Source organism: Bubalus kerabau, chromosome 18 (assembly GCF_029407905.1).
Source record: "Bubalus kerabau isolate K-KA32 ecotype Philippines breed swamp buffalo chromosome 18, PCC_UOA_SB_1v2, whole genome shotgun sequence".
NCBI lineage: Eukaryota > Metazoa > Chordata > Mammalia > Artiodactyla > Bovidae > Bubalus > Bubalus kerabau.
In genome coordinates, this window is record NC_073641.1 from 41980329 (window position 1) to 42004451 (window position 24123).

Sequence of the window (24123 nt, forward strand, 5' to 3'; positions counted from 1 at the left end):
AAGCTCATTCATAGCAATGAAGACCCAGTGTTTAAATGAGAATGCCAGTGTGGTGAGCATCCCAGGAGATCTTCTAGCCAGATGGCTCTCATTTCACAAACTAGGAATCTGTAGCTTACAGAGGGAAAATGATGGAATAATAAGGATGATGTTTGTGGACACCTCAAAACCATTCACAGCCCTCCTCCCCTTCACTTTCCTCTACAATTGAAAAGGGAAAAGTAGAAGACTTGCTAATCTGTACCCCCCAGGAGCCCCAATCCCAGCCAAAGGATAAAGAGGGCAGCCTTACTGGGTCAGGCCTCTGAGAAGGATTTTAATGGTTTTGACGCAGCTGCCCTCAGCCCCAATCTCATCTTTCTGCCTTTCACTCTTCTCTTGCTCCTTGTCCCTTTGCAACCACGTTCAGACAGCTAAGAGGGAGATAGAAGGAGGATAGCCCCCAAATTTCTGTTATGTGGGGAAAATAAACTGCTGCCCTTTAAAACAAGGCAGCACATTTTTTTGCTACTTTGCAGAAAAACATATCACTACCTGATAATGAGAACAGACAGCTTCCCTGGTAGCTCAGTCGGTAAAGAATCTGCCTGAAATACAGGAGACCCAGGTTCAGTCCCTGCGTCAGGGAAGATTCCCTGGAGAAGAGAATAGCTACCCACTCCAGTATTCTTACTTGGAGAATTCCATGGACAGAGGAGCCTGGCGGGCTGCAGTTCATGGGTTGCAATGAGTCAGACACGACTGAGCAACTAACACTTATCTTTCAATGAGAACAGCTTATATTAAACTTACATCATTATTTATTCTGTACACATACTTTATTCAACACTTTATATGCATTTTCTTAATTTTAACTCCGTAAGAAAATCCTATGTGGAAATTTAAGTTTTTGACCTAATTTTTATGCATATGCTAATAGATTTAGAGAATAAATAACTTCTTAAATTCATACTATGCAATAGAGCCAAGAGTTAGCCCAGGCTACACTCTGCAGACTAAACATTAACCATGAAAACAGAGATGGGGATAAGTCCATTATCTTAAGAACAGAGCATTGAATTTTAAATTTTACCTACGGTGATGTTCATGTTTTTTTTTTTTAAGATAGATGATTTTATAGCCAAGGGGCTGTGGTGGGAGGAAAAGAGCCCCAGTGACCAGTGACTGCTTGTATTATGACAAATGCTAGGTTTATTAAACTTATGTCTCTTGCTTTGAAAATCTATTTTTTTAACCATTTAAGCATTATGTCAAAATAATTATGTTTGGTAAACAATTTAAGTTGACAGTCCAAATTTAGTTTCACAGTTCCTAACCATTTTAAGTAAAAGAACATAAACATACAGTAAACATTACTAAACATACAGTAAACATACAGCAAACATTACTACATTCAGCCTCATCTAAAACATCAGTGAAGTGGGTTTAATTCATTTTTAACAATTCTACTCCTATTTTCATCCTTTCTATGGTTATAGTAGAATGTATTAATTTTAACACCTTCTAGTGTTTAATATGTATTTTTATATATTTGGAGATTACAATATTACCTTATCAGAAAGTGAAAGAATACTATTTTAGATCAGCCAAATTTACAGAGTTTTGGTAATTATTTGACTGATTTTGGGTTAGATTTTTGGTCAGGACTTTTTGTTTCCTTTTTTTTTTCCCCTCAAGCTGATCTGAGCCTGGTCTTAAACTGGGCTTCTTTTTTAAGTTAAATGTTACTTGTTAAAACAATAAAACATTTTAAATTATGCCTTTTGCTTAAGGTTTAGTATTTCTTAGAACCTGGCAAGAAGCTGCACACACACACATCACAGATCTCTTCTGCACATGCGCATGCCCCACCTTCCCATCAGACTTCACTGAGAAGGCACAAGTGAAAAGTGAAAGTCAGTTGTGTCTGACTCTTTGCAACCCCTTGGACTTTACAGCCCATGGGATTCTCCAGGCCAGAATACTGGAGTGGGTAGCCTTTCCCTTCTCCATGGGATCTTCCCACCCCAGGGATCGAGCCTAGGTCTCCCACATTGCAGGCGGATTCTTTACCAGCTGAGCCACCAGGGAAGCCCAGGAACACTGGAGTGGGTAGCCTATCCTTTCTCTAGTGGACCCTCCTGACCCAGGAATCGAACCAGGGTTGACATAAGTGCAGATGTACAATTATTAAGAGTTTTAAGACATGAGAACAGAGCTTTCAACCAAGTGTCAGGCCCTGGGTGACTGCACAGGAGTCATACCCAAGGAGCCCTGCCCTTAAATGGATTTTAGAAACTGGATTTTTTTAAATGGTGAAGCTCAAATTGCAACCTACTGACGGAACATGAGATGCCTGCAAAATTTTCCTTGACCTAAGAAGTCATTTATATCCCTCTTAGCAAGTTTTAGTTTCATTTCTAATGATCACTTCTGCAGATCATTATCCAAAAACGTTGGGCTGCCCTGTTTCAGCCAAACTGAAAATGCAGCCTTTAATTCAGAGAGTACATTCAGTTCCCTCAGTTTCCTTTGAGAGGATTAGTCAGCCAGTGTGAGGGCAGAGCTCACCAGTCCATTAGTTTTAGAGTTTTCACTCAGCTGAACTGCAAATGCATAGAAAAGCTGGAGGGGAAATACCACATGAGCTGGACGAAAAAGATGTGTGAGGAAAGATGAGTGTACCTGAGGTGGTGAAACACTCCACTCTGTGGATATTGTGGAAGAAGTGAGTTCGGTGTCTGGTACAGACTCTCTGATAGTTGTGGTGACCTTTGAGAACTAAGATTACCCATTGCTCCTCTTACCCCTTTGTGCAGGGCCCTGTGTCACAGGCCCACCTGATGACATTACTCAGAAAGCCATAAAAGACAGAGGCCAGAGGAAAGGGCAGGGAAACAGGACTCCAGGGCTGCCTTGAAAACTGCCTCAGAACCCTGAACCTTGACTTCACAATGGCTGCTTTCGAGTACAGGTTCCTTCTGGCCTTGGGCACGGTGATAGGTCATAGGTGTGCAGGTTCTGGGAGTCACAGCAATGGGTCTTTTTTGTTTTGCTCTTGCTTTTAGCACAGATTATTTACTAGGTATTCTTAGACTCCATAGTGCATGCTCAGTTGTCCAACTCTTTGCGTCCCCATGAACTGTAGCCCTCCAGGCTCCTCTGTCCATGGGATTTCCCAAGCAAGAATACTGGAGTGGGTTGCCATTTCCTCCTCCAGAGGATCTTTCTGACCCATGGATCAAACCCTTATCTCCTACAGCTCCTGCATTGCAGGAAGATTCTTTACCACTTAAGCCACCAGGGAAGCCCTAAGACTCCATAGGCCGATGAACTTATGTTCCATAGAAATCTATGTTTCTTCCTTGCAGTGTACTTCAGTTAGCCTGTCTAACCATAAAGGATGTGCTAATCCAGTATCACAGAAGGAAGATGAAAGGAAGGATTGAAATGAGGGCCTTTCTTCATGGAATGAGACCTTCCCCATTGTCTTGATTGACGGCCAAAATATTATTTATAAAAGAAATATATGCTTCTTATTTAAAAATGCAAGCATATATAATAAAATGAAATAAAATGAATTCTTCTTAGCCCAGCACACTTACTCCTCAGAGGCAAGCGTTGTTAACAGCAGATTTCCATTTACACACAAATGGACTCATATTTTGCCAGTTCTGCTAGTTTTCCACTCATGGAGTGGAACACTATTACCTTATTCCTCTTAGTGACTGCATTAGCCTTCCGTTATGTAAATGCAGCTTAATTGATGTGTCTGTTTCCTCCTGGATAAACAGCTGCCATGAACATCCTTGACCTCTGTCACTAAGTTTAAAGTTCATTTTTTAATATATAGTTTTTAAAATTTACTTTTGGTTGTGCTGGGTCTTGTTGCTATGTGGGATTTCTCTAGTTGCAGAGAGGGGAGTGCTACCCTTTGTTACACTGGTGGGCTTCTCACTGCGGTGACTTCTGTTGCTGAGCACAGGCTCTAAGGCATGCAGGCCTCATTAGTTGTGGCGCCTGGGCTCGGTTGACCAGGGTGTGGGGATCTTCCCAGATCAGAGATCAAACCCATGTCCCCTGCATTGGCAGGTGAATTCTTACCCACTGGACCACCAGGGAAGCCCCTCAAGGCTCATTTTTATGACTGAGTGGATGATCTCTCAGGATGGAGTTGAACTTTTTGCCACTCTGTCCAGAACTTTCTCCCTAACAGTGTTGATCACTGCCATGGCTGTTACTAAGTACTCATGGGTTAAGAGCCTTTTCTGAGTGTAATAATCTACTAGTATTCACTGGGAAAGGTTAATGGTAATCACATTAAAACAATTGCTGTATGCCAGATACCTTATTCCAGGTTTCAGGGTGTTATCCTCTGACAGTCCCTTCCATGCAAAGACCAAGAAGGCCCTGGGCAAGATGGACGCATCAGGGCTGGAATTTGAACCCCTATGACTCTAACTCCAAAGATCGTGTGAAGGAGGGACTCCCAGGTTGTGCTTATTTCTGCTCCTCTTTCTCCTTTTGGTCCTCACCAGCATTGTCCTGGCTCCTCTTTTTCACAGTGTGCTTGGCAGTAGTAGCTGATCAATGCACAGATGCCTGCAGTGCTCTTGAGGACATCGCAGTCTGGTTGAGGGGATTGTAAAATCTGTAGTCTTAGGAGCACAGAGCTGTGGAGACCTCAGCAGGCATTGTAGGAGTGGAACAGCTTTGAACCAGGCCCACAGTCACAGAAAAGGAAAGTCATGGGGCCACCTACTGACCTAGCAGGGTGTAGAATTCTTTATACTGACAAGACATTGACAAGAAATTGACAAGACAGCAATTGTTTAGAAAATAGTAAAACAATGCATGACATCAGTGCAGAATTGATTAGAAATGGCATTATGGAATAATCTGAAGGAGAAGAGGATATTTCAAGAAAGATTTGTGTATGTGTGGGAAACAGAATTTGAGCCAGCATTACAAAACACAGGTCTTTTGACTGTTCTGAAAGAGGATTGGAATGATAAATGCATAGCTTATGGGGCAAGGACCTTCAGAATTCACCAGGTCATGATAAGGAGGGGAAATCAACAACCATGGCAGCTGTCATTTGTCAAACACGTACTGTACACCAGGTACCACGCTGAGTGCTTGACATACAATCTCTGCCTTAATCTTCACATTTACCCTGCAAAGTAGATATCATTAGCCCCAATTTTCAGATGAGGAACTGAGTCACAGAAAGATTAAGTAACTTTCTCAGGATAATATTAGACCTTCATGAATTTTTATGTCTCTGCTCTCTGTAGAAGTCATGGCTCCAGAGGCTAGTGATTCTCACCATATTTAAGACCCATGAAAGATTTTTAAAATGGAGTTCAGTGAGTATTCTGCCAAGTTTGTTCTCAGATGTGATCTGTGAATAAATGCATTGTCTAAGAGGAAAAAGAGTGGTTACTTGAAAGGTCTCATTAAAGCATTTCTTTTTTGTTAAAAATAATTGTGTGTGTGTAGGTTAGGGGCTAATAGAGTGAGCGCTAAGCTGAATCATCAGGTTTTACTCCGTCACTCATACTGTGAGATCTTGGAACACTTAATCTCTCTGGGCCTAAAATTTTCTCTTCTAAATGAAGATAATAAGAGAACTAACATCCTCGGGTGGTTGTGATTGTTAGAATGAGATAATGTAACGAATGCAAAGCACAAGATCTGGCAAATAATGTTCAGGTGTATTATACACTGTTATTTTAACAAGCAAAAATTCCTGTTAACTCACTAAATAACACCCACCAAATCTCTGAATAGTTGTATCCTTCAGGAAGTGAGTCAAACAGCACAAGCCCAGGGGGAATATAACTAAGGCAAACATTGGAACTTCACCACTTTGGAATTCAAATGCTTTTGGATGGGGGTTTTACTGGCTGCAAAGACCCATTTTTACAACCCTGAGAGTGAGTGTTTTCTTAAAATTTGCACCCTTAGGCACCTCTGGGCTTCCCTGGTGGCTCAGCTGATAAAGAATCCACCTGCAATGTGGAAGACCTGGGTTTGATCCCGGGGTTGGGAAGATCCCCTGGAGAAGGGAACGGCTACCCACTCCAGTATTCTGGCCTGGAGAATTCCATGGACTGTATAGTCCATGGGGTCACAAAGAGTCAGATGTGACTGAGTGAATTTCACTTTTCAGTTTAGGCACCTCTAGTCCCAGCCCTCCCAGCAGGCTGAACAGGTAATTCCTTTAGAAAAGCTCCACAATAATTCAGGGGTGCTTCCTCTTTGGCTTTAATGTGTCCCGATATCAATACAAAATCTAAATTCTAAAGCTCAAATCAAAGCCTCATTTAAAAGTGCTTCCCCTGCCTCCATCCTTCTGCTTGACAGGCTGATATTTCCTTAGTTGCTTCCCAGATCACTTGGACTCAGCACATCTGGGTGGATGCTCTCATCTCTGAAAGAGCAAAATTGCTCCCAGGTGGCTCCTCTAAGCACTTCTATTCCAGTTCAGGCAGTGACAGAACTAATCATGCTGCCAGGAGTGAAGATTTACAGTAACCGTGGGCTATGCCTTGTTCCTGGAATCTTCTGGTCCTTTGCTGTTGGCACTTTGTGGAGTGATCGCTCCAACTCATGTTAACTTCATTTGTATTCTCAGACAAATTATCCACTGCACTTTATATAAAATCAATGGTATTCTTTATGCACTTTTACCTTTCTCCTTTGAGTTTTGAGCAGATGCTTTAGAAGCTCTGACTCAAATTTCTCCCGAGTTTCCGTGTTTGAATTTTGCTCATAGTTAGATTTGTGTGAGTTGTACATTTTTATTTCTTCAACACGTGGATCATGGCATCCCTGAGTACCCACACCTAGAGCTGTGCACATTGGCTTGCATTTGGGGCCCAGCCACACTGAGGTGTGTTCATGGAAAATGGACTTATGGCTGGTCTCATCAAGCCCTCAGCTGGTCACAACACCAAGAAATTAACAGCACGTTCCCCAGTAAACAGACCCAGAAGAGATCCCAAAAGGACATTTCTGAAGGGGATAATCTTAGATCTTTAACTTAAAAAAAAAAAAACAACAAGACATAATATTCAAAGAAAATTACTATTTGAATTCTTAATATATACACATATAGGGCTTCCTAGGTGTCCTAGTGGTAAATAACCTGCCTGCCAATGCAGGAGACCTAAGAGACACAGATTCGATTCTTGGGTCATGGAAGATCCCCTCGAGGAGGGCATGGCAACCAACTCCAGTATCCTTGCCTGGAGAATCCCATAGACAAAGGAACCTGGCAGTCTACAATCCATAGAATGGCAAAGAGTTGAACATGACTGAAGCGACTTAGCATGCATGCTGCTGCTGCTGCTGCTAAGTCACTCAGTCGTGTCCGACTCTGTGCGACCCCATAGACGGCAGCCCACCAGGCTCTGCCGTCCCTGGGATTCTCCAGGCAAGAACACTGGAGTGGGTTGCCATTTCCTTCTCCAATGCAGGAAAGTGAAAAATGAAAGGGAAGTCGCTCAGTCGTGTCCGACTCTTAGTGACCCCATGGACTGCAGCCTTCCAGGCTCCTCCATCCATGGGATTTTCCAGGCAAGAGTACTGGAGTGGGGTGCCATTGCCTTCTCTGAGCATGCATGCATGTACATGTATTACCTATTAAAATTTTTAAGGCAATTTATGTTTTGAAAGTTATCTCCTTTTCTGGTTATTCTAAGTACTTACAAATAGATATGAATTTTATTATATAAATCTTTAGAACATTTATATGTGGGAGATCATCCATCTTCATTCACAAGTGAACAGAAAATTGGACCTTAAAATGGATACAATGCAGGACCTAGCACGGTGGGAGGGACCACTGTGATAAGCAGGTTGGCTTATGCTTTGGCTAAAACACAGATCTTTTGTTTCTATGTGGTTATAAACCTGTGTCCAAGGACTTCTTGAAGAGAGTAAGGGAGAATATTTGTTGGGTTGGTTTATGATAGCAGCAGTGGTATTAGTAATGAGCTGGCCCCCATGGAAGGAGCTCCCACAGTGGTCTGCTTACTTTGCTGCAAAGAGTGGGCAAGCATCATGCTTGTCTGGAGTCTGGCACCTCTGGTTTCTATTACTTATTTTCTAGGTTAACCCCAGATACTCAGTACCTTATTTTTATAAGCACAGTTCAACATTGGGTTGAAAGGGCTCCTCATTTGTTACAAAAGACAGCATTTTAAAGCAGTCTTCCCAATTTAATTCATTGTAAACCTCTTTAAAAGAAAGAAGTCCCCATTACAGCAAGTGTCATAGAAAGGTGGAAGATGGGAATCTTCAGATTGATGACACCTGGGGGGTCCTGTGTACAAATCCTGGGGGAAGGGTGCTGAGCTGGGAAGCTAATTTGCGAGCATGTGTCTTTCTTTCACTTCAGCACATCCTTGTGAGCTCTACTGCCGACCCATAGATGGCCACTTTTCCGAGAAAATGCTGGATGCTGTCATTGATGGTACCCCTTGCTTTGAAGGCGGCAACAGCAGAAATGTCTGTATTAATGGCATGTGTAAGGTATTGGGTATGTTTCCTTAATCTACAACTTTATAAAATCGTGATTTTTTATTAATTTGGAAAGTTAAATGTTCTAATCTTTTGCTTTTGTGGTATTTGCATGTGGACTGGTATTTTTATACAGTCTGAGACAAGACTTTTCAGTGTTCATCAAGGTCACAGTTAGAAACCAAATGTCCTCCTGCTGTTGTCTTCATTTCTTGAGCTGTTGACGCACTCTGTGATATTTCAGGCATGGAGCTGAGTCAAATTGAAGAAGAATCAAATTATTCTTCTGAGGAATAATTCTTTGGAGGAATTATTAGGAAAAGGCAACTCGAATTATTTCAGTGGCTTTGAATTACTCATTGGTTACTTGCCAACAGTAAATTTGAGGAAAAACTAATAAACAATCATATAGTGTTTTTCACAAAGCATTTTGATACTTAATTCACCTTGATCACCAACATGATCACCTTAGGAAGAGAGATGGCATGACAGATAATTATAAAACAGGTCTTCTGATATCAGTTTAACTTTTCACATTGACTCCATTAGGAAACTCTTGCCTTTATATAAATTACTTGGGTCTGATTTTTAATCAGACTCGGCATCACAGACTCAATGGATATGGGTTAGAGCAAGCTCTGGGAGTTGGTGAGGGACAGGGCAGCCTGGTGTGCTGCAGTCCATGGGGTCACAAGGAGTCAGACATGACTGAGTGACCAAACTGATTTTTTAATGCCTTTATATGTACAACCACTGAGGAATTTCTCCCATTGCTTACAGTCTATTTTGCAAGGAACTAAAGAACATGTTTTGAGATCCAGTACTTGGTCATAAACCTCAGTTTAAAGAGGAGGTGTTTTGGGGACATCCCTGATGGTCCCGTGATTAAGACTCAGTGCTTCCACAGCTGGGGGCATGGGTTTGATCCCTGGTCAGGGAACTAAGATCCCACATGCCATGCACCATGGCCAAAAATAAATAAAGAGAAGGTGTTTTTAATCAATGAAAGAAAAGCTGTATAAAAATAACTAAGTATTAGTAAAGCATAAGGGCTTTTTTTCTTCAAGAAAATTAGAGATACCAAGGGAACATTTCATGCTAAGATGAGCTCGATAAAGGACAGAAATGGTATGGACCTAACAGAAGCAGAAGATATTAAGAAGAGGTGGCAAGAATACACAGAAGAACTGTGCAAAAAAGATCTTCACAACCCAGATAATCACGATGGTATAATCACTCATCTAGAGCCAGACATCCTGGAATGTGAAGTCAAGTGGGCCTTAGAAAGCATCACTACGAACAAAGCTAGCGGAGGTGATGGAATTCCAGTGGAGCTATTCCAAATCCTGAAAGATAATGCTGTGAAAGTGCTACACTCAATATACCAGCACATTTGGAAAACTCAGCAGTGGCCACAGGACTGGAAAAGGTCAGTTTTCATTCCAATCCCAAAGAAAGGCAATGCCAAAGACTGCTCAAACTACCGCACAATTGCACTCATCTCACACGCTAGTAAAGTAATGCCCCAAATTCTCCAAGCCAGCCTTCAGCAATACGTGAACTGTGAACTTCCTGATGTTCAAGCTTTTAGAAAAGGCAGAGGAACCAGAAATCACATTGCCAATATCCACTGGATCATGGAAAAAGCAAGAGAGTTCCAGAAAAACATCTATTTCTGCTTTATTGACTATGCCAAAGCCTTTGACTGTGTGGATCACAATAAACTGTGGACAATTCTGAAAGAAATGGGAATACCAGACCACCTGATCTGCCTCTTGAGAAATCTGTATGCAAGTCAGGAAGCAACAGTTAGAACTGGACATGGAACAACAGACTGGTTCCAAATAGGAAAAGGAGTACGTCAAGGCTGTATATTGTCACCCTGCTTATTTAACTTATAGGCAGAGTATGTCATGAGAAACGCTGGGCTGGAAGAAGCACAAGCTGGAATCAAGATTGCCGGGAGAAATATCAAGAACCTCAGATATGCAGATGACACCACCCTTATGGCAGAAAGTGAAGAAGAACTAAAAAGCCTCTTGATGAAAGTGAAAGTGGAGAGTGAAAAAGTTGGCTTAAAGCTCAACATTCAGAAAATGAAGATCGTGGCATTCAGTCCCATCAGTTCATGGGAAATAGATGGAGAAACAGTGGAAACAGTGTCAGACTTTATTTTTCTGGGCTCCAAAATCACTGCAGATGGTGATTGCAGCCATGAAATTAAAAGACGCTTACTCCTTGGAAGGAAAGTTATGACCAATCTATATAGCATATTGAAAAGCAGAGACATTACTTTGCCAACAAAGGTCCATCTTGTCAAGGCTATGGTTTTTCCAGTGGTCATGTATGGATGTGAGAGTTCGTCTGTGAAGAAGGCTGAGCACCGAAGAATTGATGCTTTTGAACTGTCGTGTTGGGGAAGACTCTTGAGAGTCCCTTGGACTGCAAGGAGATCCAACCAGTCCATTCTGAAGGAGATCAGCCCTGGGATTTCTTTGGAAGGAATGATGCTCAAGTTGAAACTCCAGTACTTTGGCCACCTCATGCGAAGAGTTGATTCATTGGAAAAGACTCTGATGCTGGGAGGGATTGGGGGCAGGAGGAGAAGGGGATGACAGAGGATGAGATGGCTGGATGGGGTCACTGACTTGATGGATGTGAGTCTGAGTGAACTCCGGGAGTTGGTGATGGACCGGGAGGCCTGGCGTGCTGTGATTCATGGGGTCTCAAAGAGTCGGACACGACTGAACAACTGAACTGAACTGAACTGAAGGGCTTAGTGTTTAGGCTCTAGAATCTGAACCCAATACCACTATTTCCAAGCTGTGTAACTCTATACATCTTTTTAAGACTCATTTATCTTTCCTAGAATTGAGATATTAACATATCTTTTTAGATTAAATAGAGTTTTATATGTAAAGCCCTTAACAGAGCCCATGGCACACCAAAAACTCTTAATGTATTTTACTCATTTTTGCGAGTAATTGTCACAGTTTTCCACTGGACTGAGTTATCACCATGAGACGATCCTGGCCATCAGTGTTTAGCACCCTGGGAAGGTGAATTTATCACCCTGCAGGTGCTGATGGACTTATTCCAGTCCTGACCAAGGCACACGGAGGCGGTATATGTTTCCCAGGACTGAGTGAGCTAACAGCAGGTCATAATCGGACTCTAAATTAGAAGGAACTCAGGCAAAATTCTCTTCCTGACACGCTAATTACCATTGTAGCTGCAAAGAGCCAAAAATAATTAATATATTTTAGGTTAGGTCTGTTCCCCAGAGTGGGAAAAAGTTTGGCTAATTTAGGCCCCAACAGCCCCATGGCCATGTAATACAGCAGTTTTCAGGTCTGGCTGCCTATTAGAATCAGCTGGAGAACTTTTAATAACCATACTGATGTCTGGCTCTATCTCCACCCTATTAATTCAGAATCACCTGGATGTGGAGACTAGGCATTGGTATTTTTAAGACTCCTTAGGTGATTGCCATATGCTGTTAGGGCTGAGAACTTTAGTCATCAAGAAATGAATGTGATGCTAAAATTATCTTTTAGACCTAAATACCTTTGCCTGTATAGAGACTGTCTTTAGCTTTTGATGGAAAAAGCAAATAGTTTGAACGGAAACATAAGGGGTATTGGATATCTCTCTTGAAGCCAATTAAATCAGCTTAATAGAATAAGTCAGATTCTCTCAGCTTGCTTTTTTCTTTCTAGAAACCAGTTAAGGTCTTTTAGAAACATTAATTACTCACTTTATGTCTATACCACACTGAGATAAGTTTTTAAGCTGAGAAATTATGTCAAATCAAATTTACCTTAATAGCCTGAATGCAGTTTATCTTTTAAAGATCCAAATTGTAGTTATTTTCAGCTTTTGTTAGTCTTCTTATTCATTTACTACAGTTTTTTTCAAAGGGAACTGAACATGTATTGAAAGAAGTTACACCATCAGAAAAAAATGTATATGGTATCTGATTCATCTTTGTGTATATTAAAATGTTTGCTTATTGTCATATAAATACCTGCTATAGTTGCTTATACTCATATATTTAGCTATTTTGAAATAATGATGTTTGCCACCATTTGGGCATGTTAGATTTGCAGATTTTGTTGTCAAGGGGATTATTGAATGTTGATCAGAAATGAATTTTTTTAGGAGAAGTAACTCTGCTTTCCTCTCCCATTTTTTTTTTAACCTGTACTGAATTTCTAAGCTTCTTTTTTTTCTATTTATTGAATTTTTTTCTACTATTTCATTTACCCTCTGTATCTACACAAGACTAAGATTTTAAGTGGTATTTGCAGTCAAATTATTTTCTCCTGTCCTTTTTTGGGAAAGATTTACACTCACCTTCTGCTAGATTTTTTAGCGTTAATGGATACAGCGTCCTCAGAGTTCTTTCTTGTTTAAAAATATGTATAAATTTGCTTTTTTCTTGAAGGACACTTGACTGGGTACAAAATTTGGGGCATCACACTGTCTTCCCCCTAAATTTTGTAAATATTGCTCTTCTCTCTTCTGCTGTTGAATTCTCATATGAAGTACAGGGCTGGGCTAATATCTCTCCCTAGGTAACTTGGTATCTTCCTTTCTTTTTATGTAATTTACTTATTATTGAAGTATAGTTGACTTATAGTGTTTCAGGTATTCAGCATAGTAATTCAGTATGCTGTGCTGTGCTATGCATAGTTGTTCAGTTATGTCCAACTCTTTGCCACCCCATGGGCTGTAACCTGTCAGGCTCCTCTGTTCATGGGGATTCTCCAGGCAATAATACTGGAGTGGGTTGCCATGCCCTCCTCCAGGGAATCTTCCCAACCCAGGGATTGAACCCAGATCTCCCGCATTACAGGTAGATACTCTCTGAGCCACCAGGGAAGCCCAAGAATACTGGAGTCAGTAGCCTATGCCTTCTTCAGGGGATCTTCCGGACCCAGGAATCAAACTGGGGTCTCCTGTATTATAGGAGGATTCTTTACCAGCTGAGTTACCAGGGAATGAATATATATATATATATATATGCTTTTTCAGATTCTTATCCACTATAGGTTATTACAAGGTATTGAATATTATTCCTTGTGCTGAATAGTAGGTAGAGATCAATAGGTAGCATCTATACAGTAGCTTATTGTTTATGTATTTCATTTAGGGTAGTATGTATCTGTTAATCTCAGATCCCTAATTTATCCCTCTTGCCTCTTTCCCTTTTGGTAGCTAAGTTTGTTTTCTGTGTCTGTGAGTCTATTTCTGTTTCATAAATAAGTTACTTTGTATCATTTTTGTTGATTCCACATATAAGTGATATCATGTGGTATTTGTCTTTCTCTAACTTACGTCACTTAGTATGACAATCTCTAGGTCCATCGATATGGCTGCAAATGACATTTCATTCTTCTTTGCATGCATGTTTCTTCGTATGTCCAACTCTTTGTGACACTATGGACTGTAGCCTGCCAGGCTCCTCTGTCCATGGGATTCTCTAGTCAAGAATATTGGAGTGGATTGCCATTCCCTTTTCCAGGGGATCTTCCTGACCCAGGGGTCAAACCTGTTATGTCTCCTGAATTGCAGGCCAGTTCTTTACTACTAGCGCCCCCTGGTCTGAGTGATATTCTGTTGTACATATACACCACATTGTCTTTATCCATTCATTTATTGATGGACATTTAGGTTGCTTCCACACCTTGACTACTATAAATAGTGTTGCTATGAATACTGGGGTTCATGTGTCTTTTTGAGTTAGAGTTTCTCTGGATATATGCACAAGAATAGGATTATTGCATCATTTGGCAACTCTATTTTTAGCTTTTAAAGGAATCCTTTTAAAGGAATCTCTACAGTGTTCTCCAGAGTGGCTGCACCAATTTGCATTCCCACCAACGATGTAGGAGGGTTACCTTTTCTCCACACCCTCTCCAGCATTTACTATTTTTAGACTTTTCAATGATGGCCATTCTGACCAGTGTAAGGTGATGCCTCATTGTAGTTTTGATTTGCATTTGGCTAAATAGTGACATTGAGTGTATTTTCATGTACTTATTGACTATCTGTTTATCTTCTTTGAGAAATGTCTATTTAGGTCTTCTATTTTGTTATTTTATTTATTTATTTTTGCTGTTGAGCTGTATAAGCTGTTTTCTTATTTTAGAAATTAGTCCCTTGTCAGTTGCCTCATTTACTAATATTTTCTCCCATTCCATAGGTTGTCTTTTCATTTTCTTTATGGTTTCCTTTGCTGTGCAAAAGCTTTTAAGTTTAATATGGTCCCATTTGTTTACTTTTGCTCTTATTTCCATTACTCTAGGAGATGGATCCAAAATAATACTGCTGTGATTTATGTCAAAGAGTGTTCTGCCTGTGTTTCTCAAAAACTCTAGTTTTTGAGTATCCAGTCTTACATTTAGGTCTTTATTCCATATTGAGTTTATTTTTGTATATGATATTAGAGAATGTTCTAATTTCACTCTTTTACATGTAGCTGTCCAGTTTTCTCAGCACCACTTATTGAAGAGTCTTTTCCCCATTGCATATTCATGCCTCCTTTGTCATGTTAACTGACCATAAATGCATGGGTTTATTTCTGGCCTTTCTGTTCTCTGAACTTCTAAACTTATTTATCACAGATACAAATTTAAACAATGACTTTTCAGGATGTCATCTATTTTTAATCACAAGAATGACATGCAATAAGCTTTTAAATATATGAACAGATATTCCCAACCCTCTTCCTACTATCCCAGCTTTGCAGTCTTACCTGCTGTCTTAAGACAGGATACCAATCTTCCAGCTCACTCGCCCCTTACGGTAACCAGTTGTCTGACTTTCAGTTCCTTTACTCTTCCCTTTTCTCCCAGTCAGTGCAGCTTTGGCTTCATTTCCTTCCCAAACAGCCTTGATGCCTTGAACTATCACATCAACCATCCCCTGGTCTTCTCTTAGCCATCCATCAGCCTCTCACCCTAGGACCCTGATTCTGATCAACCCACCATAATGATTTTTGCTCTTATAATAAGTCTACTGTACACTTCTTAAAATAATAAGTCAACTTTGTGAATTCCCTTATAAATCAATGTCTTTCACCCCTGCTGAGTCCTCAGGCTTCCTTGACAGTCTTCCTACCTGTTGTAAGTTAGCTTCCCTTCTCATTGCTCTCACAATCTTTCTGACTCCTCTTCGTTCTCTGTCATGGCCATTTTGGCCAACTCAGTGATTGGCTGAACACCCAGGTGGCAATTTCTCTGGGCCAAATATCTCTCCAAAAGACCAGATTCAGGCTCCTGGCCCTCAATGTTATAGTGAGAAAGCATTATTGCTGCTATCCCATTTGTTAAAGGACAATGTCATTTACCTGTTCTCAGTTAAGCATAAATGGCCGTATCTTCACACTAAAGTTCCATTGGCTGGGAATGAATCTCATCTTGGAACTAGGCATTCTTCCAGTCTCTGCCTTTGCCAAGGGACTGCAGAAAGAAATAATGACATTCTCAGTGGATTAGGTCAAGGCAGCAGTTGGTATTTCAGTCCTGTTATATGAGAATTTCCTAAGTAAAACAGTGTTAACTCATGATGAAAGAATGAGAATTAGGTAAGAAAATACGTTCCTTATTCACTTACATAGGGGTAAAAGCCCCAGTGAAAGACTGGGAACTGATTTCTCTATGTAATACTCAAGATAGGATACTCTTCAGTTCAGATGACAGGGTCAAGAATTGATACACTTCTGCACAGGAAAGGAAATAGCCATCAGAGTAAAGAGGCAACCTACAGAATGGGATAAAAATTTACATACTATGTATATAATGAGTTAATATCTAAAACATATGAGAAACTCCTACAATTCAATAGCAGAAAAATAACCTGATTTAAAAATGAACAAAAGACTTGAATAGACATTTCTCCAAAGAAGATATGCAAATGGCCAACAGATATGTGAAAAGGTGCTCAACATCATTAAACAGAGAGAAATACAAGTGAAACTCATGAGCTATCACCTCACAGCTGTTAGGATGGCTGTTACCAACACTCATAAGATAGTGAGTATTGGTGTGGATGTGGAGAAATTGGAATCCTGTGCACCATTGGTGGGAATGTACAGTGATACAGCCACTATGGAAAAAATCAAAAAATTAAAAATAATTTAGTTTTAATTAAATTAAAATATTTTGTTTTAATTAAATTAAAACATTTTGTTTTAATTAAATTATAATATTTAATTTTGATTAAATTAAAATACTTAGATACATGTTTAACTTTAATTAAATTTAAATATTTAATTTGTGATTAAAATTTAATTTTTACCATAAGACCTAGCAATTCCAGTTCTAGGTATATATCCAAAGGAATGAAATCAGGATCTTGAAATGATATCTGTACTCCCAAGTTCATAGTGACATTATTCACACTAGTCAAGATAGGATGGAAACAACCCAGATGTTCATCAACAAATGAATGGATAAAGAAAATGTGGTATATGCGTATCATAGAATATTGTTCAACTTTAAAAAAGAAGTAAATTCTGTCATTTTGGCAATATGAATGAGCCTAGGAACATTATGCTAAGTGAAACAGGTCAATCGCAGAAGGACAAATGCTACAAGATTCCACATATAGGAGAATCTAAAATAGTCAAACTCATTGAGGCAGAGAAGAGAACAGTGGTTGCTAAGGGAACAATGGAGAGTTGCTATTCAACAAGTATAAAGTTTCACTTACACAAGATGAATATGGCTCGAGCTTTGCTATACAATGTATTGCCTGTGGTTAACAACACTCTATTGTTCCCTTAAAAACTTATGAAATGGGTAGATCTCATGTTAAGTGTTCTTACCACACACACAAAAAAAGGGACACAAGGAAACTTTTGGATCAGATGGATATGTCTGTTGCCTTAATTGTGACGATGGTTTCACAGATGTTTGTATGAGTCCAAACTCATCAAATTATAAAATTAAATATGTATAGTATTTTATATATCAGCTACACCCCCAAGAAAGCTGTTAAAAAAAAAAAAAAAAGAAAGAATGATAGGAAATTAGAGTGATTTCCTTTTGTAAAGAAATGCAGCCTGTGGGTGGCTGTCTGGCCTCCTAATAGTCACAGGGAGGAGAGCCTTCCTGGAGCCGTCGTTCCATTGGTAGCAGCAGCACAGCCCACTCTGATCTGCTGAAGGCAGAAAGACAGTGTTATCGATCGTAGCCCTGTTGCCAGATCACAGGGCACTGAAGAAAGGGATGTCTGTTCGTTTTTCCCTGAGAGCCTTACAGGTTCTGTGTAGTCAGGAGGACGGACTTCCACCTTCCAAGCCTTAGGTTCTGTACTCAGTTCAGTGTTGACTGGGCTGTGTGCAGCTGCTGGAGGAGCAGAGGCTGAAGTCTCCACCAGCACCATGCGCTGTGCCCTGGCTCAGCATCTGACGGGGGTGTGTTTCCTTCCCCACCCCTGCCCCCCGAGGGATGCAGGCAGATATTGGTGGAGGAGAAAGACGCGCTCAAGGTGTTTGTTTTTCTGAACATCTTTCCTTTTTCTTCATATTTTTCTTCATAATTTTTGGCACTCCATGCTGCTTGCAGGGTCTTAGTTCCCCACCCAAGGATTTCACCCATGGCCCCTACAGTGGAAACTCAGAGTCTTAATCACTGGACCACCAGGGAAGTTCCTCTTCATATTTTTTAATCCATCCCCTCTTGGTAGGATTTTTAAAAACACTTTACTATGTTGCAAAGTATGTTTCCCTGGCTCGTTCCAAATCAGTGAAGAAATGAAGTTGCTGGGAATAGGATGTGTAAAGTTTAGCTAATTAGAAGATGATCAAGCTTGACATAAATACATCACTTGTGAAGGGCTGGCATTTTACCTATGGCCACTGAAGGCACATATTCAGACTGTTTCTTTCATTTCCATCGTGATTAGTGTGATTGAGTTTTTTAAATCTCTTAGCATTTTGTGTTTCCCAATTGGGTCAAGTGGCACAATCTTCAAACATAAAGAAAGTCAGCGATGGTTAAACTGAGGAATGGTGCTATTTTCTATCCGTGGGCATTCATTCTCTATTTAGCTAGTGGAGGGAGAGTATATTTAAAGACCTAAATGGTTATTCCTTTCAGGTGATTCAAGGTGACTTTAAAATAAGAAAGGAACTTATCTTTGAGAGAGACATAAAAACTACCTGGGCACAATTCTTCTTCCCAAACAGAAAAGAAAAATCCCACTAAGAGACTATGGTGTGTTTTTCCCTTTTTCTATCATTGAAATGTGGTTAAGGAATAAAAGCCATAGAAAAGAGCCAGCGACAAAGGACTTCAGCGGAACCTCACGTGTTTCATGACTTTCCATCTGAATGTTACCATTCTTGGGTATCTGATGTCACCAAACACCCCAAGTTTAATACTCTTCTTTTCCAGTATGGAGATTGGATGGGAAAGACTTGGCTGTACTGGTAGGCAGAGGAGAAGGAACCAGTGGAGAGGGAAGGATGATGGTTGGGAAGGACCAACAGACAGAACACTGAGAAAGGATCGGGTCCAGGGCACATGAGCAAGATTAGTCCTGGCTCAGGAGAGAAACAACCAGTTTCTCCTGTGTAGTTGGAAGGAAGGAGGTCAGGATGGCTGGGATACGATAAGTGTGACGTGCAGTAGGGGCTGGGGTCATAGGAGGCTCCCAAGAGTCTGATGTGGCTCTGCACGTCCAAGATCTCATCCCATGTGGAACTGGAGTGGTCTCAGCATGAAACCAGGAAAGTAAAGGGAGTGAGCGACTGACTATAGGTGACAAGGACTATAGCCATTGCATCATCCCTGGGAATCTCATTAGAGAGGAGAGGGCATGAGGTTTGCACATCTGAAAGAGATTTGCTGCTCCAATGACTCTTGATTCCAAGACATTTTTCACTGTTTTGTTTTTGAAACTGTTTTCAATTCTGCTTCTCACTCAGGGGAAACTGCAGACCCATTCAGTGCATACCTCGTTTCCCACTAAGCAGTGTTTCCTTTATCATCAGTGGACGCTTAGAGTATTGCTCTGGCTGCCACCAGGAAAAGGAAATGTTTTTTTATAGACTCCATTTCTATTCTTTATTCTTCTTCCTGCCATGTACTGGAGAAGGAAATGGCAACCCACTCCAGTATTCCTGCCCAGAGAATCCCATGGGCAGAGGAGCCTGATAGGTTACGATCCTTGGGCTTGCAAGAGTCAGACATGACTTAGAGACTAAATCACCACCACCACCTGCCATGTACAAGTCAGTGTTCAGTATTTCTGTGTCCTAATCCATGGGAGTTAGTGTTTTAGGGCACTTTCCAGTTGTTTCTTGGACACCAAGTATGTATCTTGGCCACCAACTCCATAGTCAGTACCTGATATAGGAACAATGACTAGCGTGTACATTTTGTGTGTAACATAACAAGTGTAAAACACATGTAGCTGTCTTCAGCCCTGATCTCATCCAGAGCAAAGGGGGAAGAAGAGTCAGAGGTCCAGGGCAGGCGTGGCATCTCCTGCCCATGTCACTCACCCTTAACCTCTCTTCTCTGCAGATGGTCGGCTGCGATTATGAGATCGACTCCAACGCCACAGAGGACCGCTGTGGTGTGTGCCTTGGGGATGGCTCAGCCTGCCAGACTGTGAAGAAGATGTTTAAGCAGAAAGAAGGATCTGGTAATAAACAATTTCAGTGGCAGGGGACTGAGGATGAAGGTCAAGATGGAGTGCTATTTTTTTTTTTTTTTAGCAGATTGTAACTTTTTAAGCAGATTGTAACTTTCACAGAATTCAAAATAGATATAGCCTTGGCTACAAAGGCTCCTTGGCAGTTGTAGAAAAGGGATTGATTGCTAAGTGACTGCAGGAAGCATTATTTTGCACTAGGGATCTAAGATGGCTGAGTGGCTGCCCACAGGACCAGGTTTAATAGTGTGATCCCTGGGAGAGGATCCAGGGCTGAAGGCCAGTGGACCAAGACCTGAGGGAGAGAAGGGATGAAAAGTTGGTGGAGGAGGATGCAGACATGGGGCAGGTTCCATAATTGAGGGCAGAGAAGCCAACAGTGGGTTTAAAGGCAGAAGAATCAGGATGTAGCTTTAGGACCAGAGGAGAAGCAAGGCAGGGTTACTTCAATTTGCTCTTATTCCCAATCCCTCCCCATAAGAGGGTCTCTCCCAGTGGTGCCTTAAGTCTCTCCAGGTGGCTTCTCCCAGCTAACATGCCCTCCTTACCCACACCCCACCCTTACTTCTCCATGATTACCTTTTTTGAGATTTCTTCCTTTAACAGCTTCAGGCTACTAATGATCTTTGGGGTTGGAGAGCTCATCACCCTTGCTCCTTCCCAAAAATAACCAGACAGGAAAGGGAGTTATCATTAAGCCAGGTACATTATGTGGGAGCCAGTGTGGAAGTTGTTGTACTTCAGAATTTTCCCCACCCAGGAGAGAAAGAGTTGAGACAGTATAAGGCAGCTCTCATCAATCATTGCTTGAGGCTACTCTGGGGAGGTAAGGGGTCCAGTGGTTGATTCTCTGGATTCCAAGGAAAGCAGGTGCTGGGAGTAGGCAGGCCAGTGTGCTCCACCCAGGTAGAGATGGGACAGTACCCCTGTGTCGGGGCTGGCGTGACGCCCAGGGCAGAATTTGGATCCTGGGGCACCTCCCTTCTAGACATGCTTACCACCTGGGATGAAGTGACTAAGTTCGCCCAAGAGATTATTCATTAAGTGACCTGTTGTTCCCTAGTACACATAATAGTAGATAACCCAAATTTAACTTTCATCCCCATTTTTTGATCTTTGGCTATTGAACCAGGAAGGTAAAATTGTAAAGTGAAATGCTTGTCCTGCCCTTTCAAATTACTGTTGCAGGATTATATTTCGTGTCTACTATTTGAAAGCTTTATTATGCATGAGACATCTTTTGCATTTTAGTAAGGATGTGAATGACAACCCATTTATCTTAAGTGTATGGTCAAGTGTCCTGTGATAGCTAATAGTTATTCAGTCTTTACAAAGGTGTTATGTAAATGTTTTTCATTATTTAGATGTGACCTTATTTACTTGGATTAGTAAAAGTCAGACTTAAAATTGCATTCCTTTATTTAACCTCTGTTTTCTTTCTTTTTTGTGGGGCTTTGTATCTTTGGCCTCAGACATGGTATGCTTTCAACATAATGGTGTGCATGCTTAGTCTCTCAGTTGTGTCCCACTTTTTACGACCCTCTGGACTGTAGCCCACCAGGCTTTTCTGTCCATGGGATTTTCCAGGCAAGATTACTGGAGTGGGTTGTCATTTCCTTCTCCATAACAGAGCTTCCCTGATAGCTAAGTTGGTAAAGAATCCGCCTGCAATGCAGAAGACCCCAGCTCAATTCCTGAGTCAGGAAGATCCACTGGAGAAGGGAATAAGCTACCCACTCCAGTGTTCTTGGGTTTCCCCAGTGGCTCAGCTGGTAAAGAATCTACTTGCAATGTGGGAGACCTGGGTTCAGTCACTGGGTTGGTAAGATGCCCCAGAGAAGGGAAAGGCTATCCACTCCAATATTTTGGCCTGGAGAATTCCATGGACTGTATAGAGTCGGATACAACTGAGTGACTTTCACTTTCACTTTCTCCATAACGTTATGGTAACTCCTTTGAAAAGCAGAGTTTTCAATCTCAAATCTCTACCACTTAACCTTTTAAGCCCTTAGGAAATCAGGCTTTAGTTCTGGGATCTCATCTCTGCCCTGGTGTCCTAGGGGTGAGGAAAACGGACCAGAAACATCTTGAGTTTCCCTCCGTCTACCACACCTACCTCAGAAACTGCAGTCCATCTGGCTGTATGCCCACCACTAAGCATTTTTATCCCCATTGCCTTTCTGCTTTCTGATAGCTTTTGGCATCCAGAGAGAGTATCAACTTTATGCTGTATTTGCCCTGATGGATTTCTCAAAGCCCTCTGGCACGGCCACCCACAGCACAGTGGAGAAACCCAGTAAGCACTCATTCTAAACTCTGCGGCATCAGTTAGGGGTCTGTGTTCCATATCCCCACTGGACACTGGCCAGAACCCACTTTTGCTACATGCCCAATAAAGCTAGAAACATTGTAAAGAAGCTGGCTGCCACCACCACCACTCCCAGATTGAGTGAGGCTAAACAGTGATGGAAAATTTTTTGAAAGGGAATCAGATTGTATTGGAGAGGATGATTTATGCAAAGGCCAAAGTCAAAAGAGAAATTTCCTCTCCTGGAAGACACCCAATGTATTAGTTATTTTCTGTACTTGTTTACATGCTATCTTGTGTTGTTGCCCTTTTTGCACCTTATATTTTATTCTTTTTTTCTAACACAATGCAATCTGAAGGCTGAATTGTCTTTCAGGCTTTTTCTCCACTCAGCCCCAAATCAGCAAACATAAAGGATATATATGAATATATGAATATATATATATATATATATATATATAGTAGGTATTCAATTTACTCATGTAAATTTCAGTGAAAAAAGTCTTTCATAGGGTGGATTCTATATTCCTTTGACAATAAAGGAAGCAAATCTTTATCCTCTAGTTATGTTGACATAATATCCGAGTAGGTATTTTCTCCTGGATGTCCAGCCTGTGGTTTTGCTGGAGTGTTGTAACTCTTTTGTAGCACGAATATTGTTACAATACTGCATACCCAGTATTAAAATATTGGGTTTTAGTCACTTTATGATTCTAGCCCAAAGATTGTTATTCATTTGCTCAGTCGTTTCCGACTGTTTGCGACCCCATGGACTGCAGCATGCCAAGCTTCCCTGTCCTTCACCATCTCCTGGAGTTTACTCAAACTTGTGTCCATTGAATCAATGATACCATCCAATCATCTCGCCCTCTGTCATCCCCTTCTCTTCCTGCCTTCAGGCTTTCCCAGCATCAGGATCTTTTTCAATGAGTTGGCTCATTGATGAGCCAGCCCAAAGATGGAAATCTCCAAATCCTTCCTCTTTTTGTGCATGTCCTAAAGTATTCTTTTCTCTTTGTCTCTCCACCCAGAGCTGCTGTTGTTGACAGCAAGCTGGTCATGAGGGTCCCATTTGCCCTCAAGAGTCTGTGGCTTGTGACAGTTCCTTCTGGAGAATTATTCCCAGAACAAGTGTGTGTTCATAGCTGCAACACGGGACTATGATTGATTGAAGATGGCTTTGTTATTCCAGGACTTGTGCATGAGATCCCCAGAGCCTTGTTATCACTGTTCTTAACCATGATATTGAAAGAAAACCCAGTATCTTTCTTCTAAGAGAAGTAAGAAACCATCAGGCAACACTGAAAAGCAATAAACTTGGGCAACAGGTGCAGACTTTTGTGGCAAAATTATCTCCATGACTAGGAAATAATGAGAATATGTGCTCAGTCACTCACAAGGATTCAAAAATCTTTCAAAGCTTGCATGGCCAAACTGATCCATGGCTTCTGCCTGAGTTCTTCTCTTTTTTTCCTGCTTTACTCTGGCTGTCAGCTTTTTCTTCAGTAGAAGTATAGGTGAAAAAGTCTGCATTAGAGATGTCCATGGCAGTCATACCCAATACCTCCTCCTCTCTGGCTGCTGCTGCTCTTGATGATGGAGGCATGAAATATTAGTCAAGCCTTTTTCTTTATTTT

At 41.1% G+C, this 24123-nt stretch overlaps 1 protein-coding gene across 8 annotated transcripts in view; it reads left to right on the top strand.

Annotated features, from left to right (window-relative positions):
* ADAMTS12 (ADAM metallopeptidase with thrombospondin type 1 motif 12) overlaps positions 1-24123 on the top strand; it is a 384678-nt gene that overhangs the window by 243513 nt on the left and 117042 nt on the right. For 7 of the 8 annotated variants that reach the window (XM_055554960.1, XM_055554967.1, XM_055554962.1 and 4 more), the window contains 2 exons: positions 8387-8520; positions 20049-20169. In XM_055554960.1, the coding sequence (XP_055410935.1) occupies positions 8387-8520; positions 20049-20169 (255 nt within the window). Of the gene's footprint in view, positions 1-8386; positions 8528-20048; positions 20170-24123 lie in introns of all 8 variants that reach the window. The other variant, XR_008704937.1, reaches the window with a different exon arrangement.